Source organism: Ochotona curzoniae, unplaced genomic scaffold, assembly GCF_017591425.1.
Source record: "Ochotona curzoniae isolate NIBS_2020 unplaced genomic scaffold, NIBS_Ocur_1.0 contig_4105, whole genome shotgun sequence".
NCBI lineage: Eukaryota > Metazoa > Chordata > Mammalia > Lagomorpha > Ochotonidae > Ochotona > Ochotona curzoniae.
The window spans coordinates 624,244-636,546 of NW_024466129.1; the positions used below are offsets into that span (position 1 = coordinate 624,244).

Consider the following 12,303-nt stretch of genomic DNA (forward strand, 5'->3'; position numbering starts at 1 on the left):
AAACAGGCTGGCACAGGATCAGGCTGCCTCATTTCATTCCTGTGTTTCAGTCACTCTGCCCCCACCATTCATCTGAGTCCGAAATTTTGACTTCATTCACAAATGGGAGACACTTTCCTCCAGCCATCTGAACTCTGGGAAGGCAGATTCTCTTGAACGACTCAATGCGGCTGAGCTTCCAGGGAGCAGTGCTGTTTTTATTGCAATTTATATGTTGTTTTTCACTTAGTCCAAGACCTTTGGTCTGTTGGCTTCTCTTACACTAAACATGTCTGCTAACTTCTGCTCTCTCGTAGGTGATTCGCAAGGGGTGGCTCACCATCAGCAACATCGGCATCATGAAAGGAGGCTCCAAGGGGTACTGGTTCGTTCTTACGGCAGAAAGCTTGTCCTGGTACAAAGACGATGAGGTGAGTGGCAGAGAGTGCCGACTTTGATGTTGTTGTGAAGCACAATGTCAGGGTGCCAGTGTGCTCTTGCCATGGACGTAGCTTGAAATGTTTGTTGCAAGAGTGCCATCTGAAGAGTTTTCTGAAAAAAATGATCTCAGAATAGGCTTAATTTACAAGGTAAATATGTGTGAGGTAATAATAAACCTGTCCTCACAGGTTTTTTCATTTTCTATACAAGTGGACATCAAACGTTTGTGGAAATTGGAATTAAAATTGAATTGTGAGGCAGGTTTATCTTGGTGTAAAAATATTTTTGAAATCTGTGCATTAGTCTTTTAGAAATTTATGAAAAAGATATTGTGAAAAATATGCTTGAGTTGAAACTTTTTTTTAAATACGTTTGACTTGTAAGTCAACTTTTCCTTAAGCTTTATGTAGCATCCTTGCATTTGCCTCAAGTATCTTCATTTTTATTTCTTTGGTGGGGCTGTGTATTTGCTTACCTGAAGAAATGCCATTAGAGGTCAATAGTTATAAATATTCTTTATAATAATGTTGATGTACTGACTCAATGAACGAAATTTTAATGAAATAATGTTTTGAAAGACTTAAGATAATAGAATATCTTAGGAGTTAATAACACTGATGTGGAGTTACTAACACATTTTGAAATGGTTGCTGTGACACCTGTGTCAAATCAAAGACTTGTGAGAAAGACATCACTGGTATCAAGTGGCTTCTAGATCGTTAGCAAAGTTTGTTCTTTGAGAATTTATTATCTACGTAAAAATCACAGTTTATGATAATTGCCTGCTCATGTAAAGTTTGGCCCCTTGGTATTAAATTGCTGGGGAAGTGCTCAAAATAGATCATATTAACCTTAGAGAGCTATTAAAATGCTTTAGTGTAAAACAGCTAAATTTGGGGAGTCATAGATGCAGGTTAATGTATAAATCTTAAATTCTAATAGATCTAGTCTGACCTAGCCTGTGAACAGCCAGGTGAGGTTGTGTCAGTTTCTGTGACTGCAGAGGACATGCACTCCAGCGGTACAAGTCCCTTCTGTCTTGGCGTGATATCAAGCAGAGTACTGAGCCTGCTAAAGTACTGCTGCCATTTTTTGGAGGAAAATTTTCAGGGCTCTTGCCATTCTTTTCATTTCCAAGTGTTGTGTGTGCAGGAGTGTGTTTAAGAAAAATGGTGATAAATCACCACTAAAATTTCTTCAATGAGAGCAATGCAATTCTATAGAAATGTTCAAATGAAATTGCTATTCGAGTGCTTTTTGAAATGTCTTCTGTCATGGACCTCAGTCAGAAGTCAGTGGTTGTGAAAGTCTGAGGATGAGTAATGACTTCCTGAGCTGCTTGCTTAGCTTTCCCTCTCATTCTGTGGGAAGCTGGGTTTGAATCCCAGTGGTTGGGAAGCTCTCAAATACTTCCCTAGAGATAAAAATCAGCTGTTTTTTCTGCTGTTTAGTTGCTCTAAGATATCTTTGTAGATACAGTTTTCCCTTCAAGAATTTGTGTGGTCATTTACATGGATTTAGATAATACCAATTTGGGGTCTTTTTCAGTTATACAAGGACAAACAAAAGATTTTACTGAGCAATCATAATAGTTGTGGCCAGTGTTTTAGCCAATATTATAACCCTCAGTAAAAGTATTGGTGCTATCCTTGTTTTTCAGAAGAGAAAAGTAGAAAAAAAGTAAAAAATAACTTTCTCAAAAGCCGTTTTACAGGGCTGGGAGTCTCTGCAGAACAGCTGATGTTAAGGATAACTAGCGTTCTAAAGTCAGCTTGCTAGTAGGTGGCGACACAGAAATTTGAATGCAGGCCTTTGGACTCTGCAGATGAAGGTATCTGGGGTTCTGCAACTCAACCTCATTCACAGAGAGTTTTTGAAAATGGTTTTTTGACTTCTCAACATTCACCTGGTAGTGGCGCAAGGGTCCTTGAAGTCACTGGGATAGCCACTGCTGTTGAGATGTGACTTTCAGATTCTCTTGTCTGGCTGTGTGGGTCCTGAGATGAAGCCGTGAGAAGGTGTACAGTGCCTATGTAGGGAAGGAAGATATCTTAAAATCTTGGGAAGCCCATGATTACCACTGATTTCCTGAGTCTGAAAACTTCAGGCAACATTGAATGTTATCAATTAGAACAAAAGATGCAGAACAGTTACTCAGTTGCAATATAAACTGACTGTGTGAATTTTATTAAACCTGTGGCAGGGAGACAGAGGAGGGTGGGAATGACCTGCACAATAAAACAGAACAATTTCGATGAAGAAATTCTAGGAAAAAAGTTCTTTTCTCCATTTTGATAATTTCAGGGAAGAGGAAAAGAGATTTCTGCTCTTTGTAAGTAACAACCAAACAAATTAATAGTATAATGTCAGCTATTACATCAGATTAATAATATATCAGATATTAAGTGTTCTGAAGGAAGTGGGTGATGTGTTAGAAAGTAAGGCGGAGACACCTTTAGATTGCATAATTATAAAGAAGTGACAGTTGAGCAGAACTTGGAATATGATGAGGCTTGCAGAGGTTTTTGTTGACTATTCTGAGGAGATGGGCTAATAAGTTTAACAAGTTTGTAGATGAGAACCAAAGGAAGACTGTGATTGGGGTAAAACAGCAGAGGATAGAAGTGGGAAATGTTAGAGGCACCAGAAAGTGTGGGCCTTGCCAGTCCTCACTTAACAATTGGGATTTTAAACCAATAAATTGAAAAATGTTGGGTAGTTCCAACTGGGATGGTAGGCTTGAATTGAGACAGGCTACTCTGGCTCCTGTGTTCTGTGTGATGTGAGGGGTGGATGTGTGTGTGCAAGGAGTGAGAGAAAAGAATAAAATCAATAAATACAGCTGCAAAACTTTAGCAGTTTCTCCTGGTGCTACCAATAGAAGGCAGTGGCTTTCATGGGATGTTCCTGGTGTAAGGATCTCTGAAATTCAAGGTGGCAAATCCATGGATGTGAACAGCTGTGCTTTGATCAGTAGCTATTGTTGCCTATTCAGAACTGAGCTCAAAAAACAAGGTGGGATGTTTGTAAGAATGTCGATGCTGTCTGGACTCGCGAATGAATTTCAAAGTATCTGTCCATGAAGTAGTCTCCATGGAACCAGCATCATTCATTCCCACCTGGCCGTTCTTAAACTGCTACCCTTGTCGTCCTCTGCCCTGCCCCATGCGCTTCTCCTGCTGGGGCTTCATGCCCTCCCTACCATCTCTGTACCTGCTGCCAGGGCAAAAATAAAGAGTGCTCTGCCTTGTTCTTTACTAGTACAGGACTGAGCAGATCATCATTAGTATCTGTGGGGAGCGAGAAGATGTGTGACAGTAAGATCAAGCAGTGAATGTCAGGATGGTAGGTGTTCAGGGGCAGAGATCCATCTCTGACATGCATCCTTAAGCTGCAGTGGTTTCAGTGACACTTAAACTCCACAAAGTCTTGCTGTCAAAATCCAATTACATATTGATTAAACGTGGTTCTGTGAATAATCCTGTGAGCCTTCCTGTAGAATATGCCCTTGAAAAGGCTCAAGTTATAAGTCAAGACTTGGAGTCAAGTTGTTGGTAAGCTTCATGCTTGTAGCTTTTGTCCCGTGCACACATCATTGTCTGTGCACCTGGAACATCCTGTCATGTGACCGCTTCTTTTTCCTAGTCCTGTACCCATGACACAAGATATATTGTTAAGTTGGTGATAGATTAATTATCTGTTTTATGATGAATTATATTCAGTTTTTACAGAGGGCTGTCATATTTTTATGTGTTCTTCCCTCCTCTTGATTTCTTAGTTAATTAGATTGGTGTGTTTTCATTATAATCCAAAGCAACTATTTAATAAATAGCGTATTATGTCATGAGCATATATATGGTTTTATTTAATTTGTGACAGTTTTTTTTAATAAATATAAATGACTTAAGGAATATATTTAGCATTAAAAAATAATGGCTCCAAGTGTATTTCTGGATGCTGTTAATTGGATACAAGATCCTATAGATGAAATACCTGTTGGAAATACTTGGTGGAAATGGGCTTTGAGTAACTGCTGGTGCTACAGAAACTCACTTCACTCTTAGCTAGTCTGTTGATTCTCCAAATGGGGACCGTTCCTGATCAAATCGCCTTGAAGGCATTCTATAGAACTCTGAAAATTATGTACAAAATACCCTTGATGTCACACAGGCATAGTTATTCTTGCCATTACAGAAAGAGCACTACAGAAAAGACAACACCACACCCTCTACATTGCAATGCCATTGTTTGACTCACATCTTCTTTCTGTTTCCTGAAGTAAAATTATTGGATCTGGGTTTTCTTAGAGGATAGTAGTGTCCAGATAACAAGAGCAATCTCAGAATTTATTTCTCCATTGAGGTTTTTCATGTTCCTGGTTTTCTTGCATCTTAGCCAAGAGTTGGAGAAGATGAGAGGAAAGCCTGTAGTTCCTATCTAACCTTTCAGAGGTGTTAGCATGAACATTTCAGCTGATAATTTAAAGCTGTCGTTGAAACTACTGTGATACTACTGCCTAGGATCTTACTCATTTTTCTTCTATCCATCCAATTCTTGAATTTTTGCTGGATTCATCAACTCCCTCAAGCACCTGTAAACGTCTTTTTGAACCAGTCCTATACAATACTATAGTGTTGTGTGTAATGCTACTGATACAAGATCCTAAGCATTCCATCTGCATCCCAGGCAATGTTTAAGCTTCCAAATGGTATATTCAATGAATTGTTATAATACACTGTGATTATAATATTCACAGTTAATCTATGTACTTGACAGAATGTTATCATCTAACTCCAAGGCTGAGAGTTTCTGCAGCATTCGCAGAAATGAGCCATCTTTCACAAAGTTAAACAATTTGTAACTAATCATCAAGGGGATTTTTTTTTCCAAGTCCGGCTGACCTCCTAGAGCATGCTAAGGCACCTCAGTCGCTGGAATTTCCTGCACAAATGGCCCTGAACACATTTGCATGGGCTGCACAGGCCTCATCAGGGCAGTCTGCCAGTGTGTGCATTCCAAGGTCTGTATGATGGTCGAATGATGGCTAGGGGGTCAGGGGAAGAACTTGCTCATGCATCCATGTGTGTCCACATGTGATCCCCTTGTGATCTTGGATGTGTAGTGCTTAACTCCTTTGATTTCTATGAAATAATAATGCAAGCATGTTTTTATTACTCATCCTTACTAAATCTTGACAATTTACCAAAATATGGCAATTCAGAGGACTTCAAAGAGAGTATGAGCTTTCCCTACACAGCAATGTTCAGACGGAGCATGTCCCACTTTGGTGTGTCACCGGCAGCTTTAGGATTTGCCGGCCCAGCCTAAGAACTGGCCCTCTCACTCTTTCTCCTCCCACCTCTCCCATGTTTTCCAAGCTCAAGATATCTAGATGTAGACTTAACTCAGCTCATCTCTCCACATCTCGTGAGGTGCTCTCTGCAGAGTCCACTTGACATGTTCAGACTGGTCAGGATAACAAGATGTCATCTGGTTAGTAGGAGTGACGGTGAATCACATTCTCTCTCTTAGTTGTACCTGCTCATGAATGCCAATTTTCTATCCGAACAATTATCGTTAACAATCTGTTCATGATAATTATCATAGACTGACTAACGTTGCTGAGTATTCATAGTTTACCAGGCACTTAGCTAAGTCAGTACGGTATTTACATTCTGCGGTTTTTGAGACTGAGGATCAGAGTGACTGAATAACATAGCCAGCTCTGAGTGTCAGTGCTGTCCTCTTAATCGCCTAAACATTTCCTGAGAAGTATTTTCTGAGCACCTGTTATGTACCAATCACCAAAATAAAAACGGTAGGAAAAAATTCATAGTACCTGCCCACTGAACAAATGGGGAAACCTCTCAGATGTCAAGTACAAACCATAAAGAAAATAAAGAAACTGGTTTGTTTGACCACATTATTGTCTGGAATGGTGACCCCAGAATGGAGGTCTTTGGATTGAGTGGTCTAAGGAGGGATCTATCATCTCATTTCAAGACTGAGCCAGTGAGTTTAAGGAACTGATGTTAGACTGGGGGGACTGGAAAACGTGAGAAAGGGACTCTACAGATGAAAGATTTTTTATTTTAGAAAGATGAGGAGCAAAACAACAAATAAACAAATGAAGCAAGATGAGAAGCCTTAATAATTTGAGTATAGAGAGTCACATGATTATATTTAAATTTTCTTATTCTTAGTTGGCTATATTGTGGAGAATGAATTGGAAAAGGCCAAACTGGATTGGAGAGTTATTAAGAAATTATTGATTTTTGTGGTAGGATGTTGGGTCAGGGTGAGTTGATGGAAATTAATGAGTTGAAGAGATTTTTCAGAAGGTAGAAACTGACAGGGCAGCTTAACATGTGCTCACTGTGCGACTTATGAATGTAGAGGCCGTTGGTGTGTTCATTCTTTATCACTAGGAGCATGTGGGAGAATACTAGCTACATAGTGATTGGGTGGAGGTATGCCTGAGCAAATAAGGGAATCCATCCAGTGTAAGAGCGTATATGCCTTAGGACGTCAAGCACCCAAACTAAACTGCTGAATTACTCTTTTCCTAAAAGTTTTAATTGTGAGTTTTCTGTCTAAGATAGATTGTGTTAGGATTTTGTTAATGTGTGTCTTTGAAGGTTAATAGGCTGTTTTTCTTTTCTTTTTTATTATTTTCCATGACACAGTTTTACAGACATGGGGATTACTCCTTTTTCTCCTCCCCATCTCTCCTCGCTCTCCCCCTCCTAATAGGTTGTTTTGTGTTCTCTGTATATTTTCATCTACTTAAAAGGCAGGGAAATACACAGAGACAGACACAGAGAGAAAAACAAAGACAGATCTGTCCTGTCTGTTGGATCACTCTGTTGTTAGTGGTTACAGCAGCCAGAGCTGGAGCAGGACAGAGCTAGGAGCCTGGAACTGGGTCTCTGCCAGGATACATTAGCAGGAAGCGGGGTTGGAAGTGGAGCAGCTGGGACAGCAGCCAACAGCTTGGCATGGAGCACCTGTTTCCACTAGCCGTGTCTGACCATCTCATCTGGCCGTGTCTCTGACTTTCTGCATTAAAGATCATTGAAGTAGGAAACCAATTTCACAATGTGAATTTTGACCTGTAAAATATATTTCACATTTCTTGTGAGGGGTTCAGAAAAAAGCAAGATGGGAATAACAGATCGTCATTTTAAAAGGACCTTCCATCTAGATAATTGTGCACTGATAATTTAAAAATCAGATTTCTAAAAATCTTATGACTTTAAGATATGCCTAAAATATGAATTTTCAGGGAATAGAAAAGAGAAAAAGATCTTTCAAGGAGAAAAGATTTTTTTCTAATCCATGAAAATGTATAAAAATGTATAAATGTATATACTTTGGTTAAATTCTGATAAAGGAAGCTGCTAATTTATGCATGATCAAAGTGCTTAGCCAGCATTTATGCCACCTCTGGAATCCAACATAAAGATTAGCCTCAACACAAGATCCCGCGTGGAAAGTGGAGTAACGTACCAGCAGTGTTTTCAAAGGAAATGCACTAACCTAACTATTGAAGAGAATCCAAGATCTTCATTGAAAGGGGACATTTTTTGGACTCTTAAGAAATTACAGGCCTCATTTTTGTGGGCTGAAGTGTTTGGATAGCATGATAAGGAGATTATATAATTTCCTTATAGGGATATTTACTCAGTGTTGTTTTTATTTTGTTGCTCTACCAGATGAGAAATGTAACTTCAGTAATAGGAAACAAAATGACAGCTCTGTATCTCTGAGTGGCTCAAGTTACGGGGCCAAGAAGTCCCTGATATCCTCCTCTCTTTCCATTTTCACATTAACTTTGAAGATGGTGGGTACTTCCTGCTTGGATCCTGTCCTTTCGGGATACGGCGGGGCAGCCTCGACCCTCGGAATGTGGTTGTGGTGTGTGTGGCTTGTTGAGTGGTGTTTGTACAGAAAAATCTGACATATTTGTATAGAAACAGTCCAATATATCAAACTTTAATTCATTTTTTCACTTAAAATTTTTCTTGATCATAGTTGTGGTTTTTTTATATACATGAATTATTTTATGTTGTGTTTATATTCAATTTGGATTATTTCTGCCAGGCATGTTCACATGCTAGCATTTTCCAAGCATAATCTTGGAAAAAGTATTATTTAATAAAACTTAATGCAAAATACTATTTCAGATTTATTAAAACTTAAAATATACATAAATTAAATCTTTACAATTAAATATAAAGTATGCATAAACACTTCGTAAGCATTTTGGGGAGGCGTATGTCAGGGCTCTCTCAGCTTGCTGGACTCCCAGCTTTCCTCTTTGGAGGTGGGCTGACGTCCAGCAGCTCCGGACAGCGGTAAGCACTGTGCTGCCACTGCCTTGCCGGGCTCCTCGTGGGGACGCCTAGGTAGGCAGTTGGCTACAAGCTGTGTGAGCATTTAAAGTTGGGGCTAAGGAGGTAACTACTCAGTGGCACATTTTTACATTTCTTTCTGTTTTTATTTACATTCTGTGAAGTTTTGCTTTGGACTCCTCTTGCTAGTTTTGAGGGTTTTATTTTAGGTAAAAGGGTAAAAAGAAATTTCCTGTCACAATGTGTCCTACAGGAGAAAAAGAGAATTTTAGCAAATAACATTTACCCAAGGGGAGACTGTGTACATACAAAGCATTTAGCCTTTAAACGCATTTGCTCTTCATAATTTTGTCCATCAGTTTTCCTCCTTAAATTGTAGTGTCGGATATGGTTCACATAACAAGAAATCAAAAATCTGAAGCTTGTAGGGCTCTTGACGTCAAGACAAAAATCATTCATTTTAAAATTTAAATGGCTACTTGCAAAAATACTTTCCTTTAGTCTATACTGAATACTTCAAAAAGCTCATGGAAACACAGAATTAAAAGAGAATTTTATTTGATGCAAAAATGCTTGAAATCCATGCATACAGCTTGTCATGTTTATTTATTAAATTGTTTTTAAAAATAGGAAATGGGGGTAAATGTGTTCTATTTTTTAAGCTTGAGAATCTTTCTGAGAAAACTAATAATTTTAGACACTGTAGTTCAGACATTTGATGAATAAATTAAATGTGGCAAATTTCTGACATTACTCATCTTGCCACATTTTACTCTTGATTGTTTGAAATATTCATAAACAAAACACAATTCTGATCATTTGACTCCAACTAATAGTATGTGACCTGAAGTCCTACTGTTTCCTCAAAAGAGTTGAGAACATCTACAATGACTATTCAGTAAGCACTTTTGAAAAAACTGAGGCCTGAGGATCTCGAGTTCATAGTGAGCGGGAGGAATGTTCCAGATCCGTGGACTGCAGTCTGGAGACTGTGGTTGGAGCCCCTTCCTGGAGTAAACCACGACCTGTTTACTCAGGTTACACGCTTTGCGTTTCAGTGTTAACTGTTTCTTTGTCTTAAGGCAATTATTACCTAAGACAATGATTTTAAAACTTTGGAAATGATGTTGAACAAGAATGCTCTTTGCACTTGCTCCCTGGAACGTTACCCTGCCTTCCTTTCTCTCTCTCCTTCTCTCCTCCCCACTCTTTTTCTGGGCCTGTCTCGCCTGAAGATAAAGTCCTCACGTAGAAATGTATACTTGTTTGTGGATCAGGATTGCTTTTATTCTTTGCGAAGCATCAGCCTGAGCTTCTATTGTTCTGCTATTTGGTTTTGCACGTGGATCGTGAAGGTGAAGGGTAGTGACTTACTGACAACAGTTGGAACAGAGAATTATAGAGAGCACAGGAACGTTTTCAGAAATGGGTTTTATTATCTTTAATAGGCACCACTCACTTTGCTTTTGGTGGATTTTAATATTTGAATCAAAATAAGATATATCATCATCATACACAGCGTTAAGTATTAGTTCACAGATCAGGCCCCCAGGCCCCCAGCCCCGCCCTCTGGCTGTTGCTGTTGGTGTAGCTGTGAGGCTGGTGGTCACTCAGGCTGGGTTGTCATGTGACTGCCTGTCTGTGCCTGCTGTACAGGTGAGCGGATGTTCTGCACAGCAAGTGTAGACAGGCAGACACGTGACAACTCTGTCCAGCCAGGCCCTCGCTTCCTTCGCGTGTCCTTTGCTCATGGACAATCAGTCTGTTTTCCACATTTGGTGATTTTGGAGAGTAAGGGAAAAGGAGAAAACACACAATACAATTAAACATTAAAACATTATGGAGCTATAAACAAGTTAGACTTTGGACTTTATTCGGAAAGTACACTTACACATTCGTTCCAAACGTACTAACATGGATAATTGGTACACAGAAAACTCGCATTCAAATGTTAAGGAAACAGAAAGATTAAAAACAAGGTTTAATCTTCAATCCAATCCATATTATTACTTGGCCCACCATGCGGAGTGCAGAGTAATGGAACCAGATGTTTTTCCTCTTCACAAAAACTCTGCATTATTTTAAATTTGAAGTTAAAGATAATGACTATGTTTATGCTTGTTTCTTATAGTAGATAAATACTGTAACCTTGCCCATGAAAAAGAAAATTATCAGTTACGTGCAAACAGCAGACATTTTCAAAATAATACATGAACTTAAGATATGTGACATGCCCTCCAGTGGACTTTGGTGTATGATGTTTTCATAGTGGGGCTTTACAAGAGAATGCATTGTTTACTAATACTAAGTTAAACAGCACAAACTTATTTCTCATTTCCTTTTTTAATGCAAAATTGCCAAGTATGGATATGCAAGTCAGATAAAAGATAGCTCTGAGCCTGTTATCCACCACTGAATTAACTCCAGAGCTCTGCCATGAATCAGAAGGCAGCAAATGGAGGCCTGTGTCCACAGGGGTGCCCCAACACTGTCATTGCCATCCCGTTCCAGAAAAGGAAGATCAAATACAAGGCAGACGTTCTGGAGAGTTTCCTTCTAATTCATACCAGAATGAGCTATTGGTGGAAATATACAGATGTAAAATTATTCCTGGTAAATCAAGAATAATTAGCCTGGTTATTTTAATATTAATTATCAACTCAAATCTATGAGATATTTGACAAATTCCTCCCCTGCCCAAACAACAAATCTAGACAGTCAACATTCCAGTAAGATGGGTTTCTTTAAAAAACAACACCACAAAACACACTGTTGACCAAGATAGTATATGCTTGGGGATTTCTGAAAAGGAACTTTAAAGAAAGCAAATAATTTGTTATTTACCTTTAATTGCAAAATTCTGAGCAAATAGCAAATAGAAACTTTTAAGGAGAGAAAAGTAGTTTTCAGAGACTGAAAAATTTACAGTAGCCCACAGTTCTGAACTTTTCTCCAGTGGTTATATATCGTGAAGTTTTAACAAAGGGTTGATATTTACAATTTTCTCTGTATTTGATTTCAAGAGATTAAATGTCTTATTGTTTCTGGCCATCACTTCAGAGTGGGGGAACTCTTTTTTCTTAATATAATCAAAACATCAATAAATTTGGCTGCTATTTCAATAATTACAAGGTCAGAGTTTGTAAAAAACAAATACTTTCATTTACTCTTTTGTGATTGTTGCTGTATTCAGCACAACAGAAACTAAGTATGGTGTGATTCACTTAGAAAGAATGTAGTGGTAGAAATGAAAAGCCGCTACACTTCTCTATAGTTTTCCCTGTCTCGGCCATAAATAATCTGATCCAGTGAAAGGAATGAGGCATGCAACCTGAAAAAATAAAAGAAACGGTCGTAAGTTCATGCATTATCTTTTATTATGAGACAATTTTGTTAAACCCAAATATTCAAAACAAAACAAAAACCTAAGTAACCATAACAGTTTTTTCTAGGAAGGAAAAAAAAAGTTGTGAAAAATCATAATTTTGTTCATGAGGCTTTTGGACAATTTAGATTTTTGATAGACTTT

The 12,303-nt window shown here is 38.5% G+C and overlaps 1 protein-coding gene across 6 annotated transcripts in view; it reads left to right on the top strand.

Annotated features, from left to right (window-relative positions):
* Positions 1-12,303, top strand: part of DNM3 (dynamin 3) — a 501,537-nt gene that overhangs the window by 249,544 nt on the left and 239,690 nt on the right. For all 6 annotated transcript variants that reach the window (XM_040984259.1, XM_040984258.1, XM_040984260.1 and 3 more), the window contains one exon: positions 297-410. In XM_040984259.1, coding sequence (XP_040840193.1) covers positions 297-410 — 114 coding nt within the window. The remainder of the gene's footprint in view (positions 1-296; positions 411-12,303) is intronic.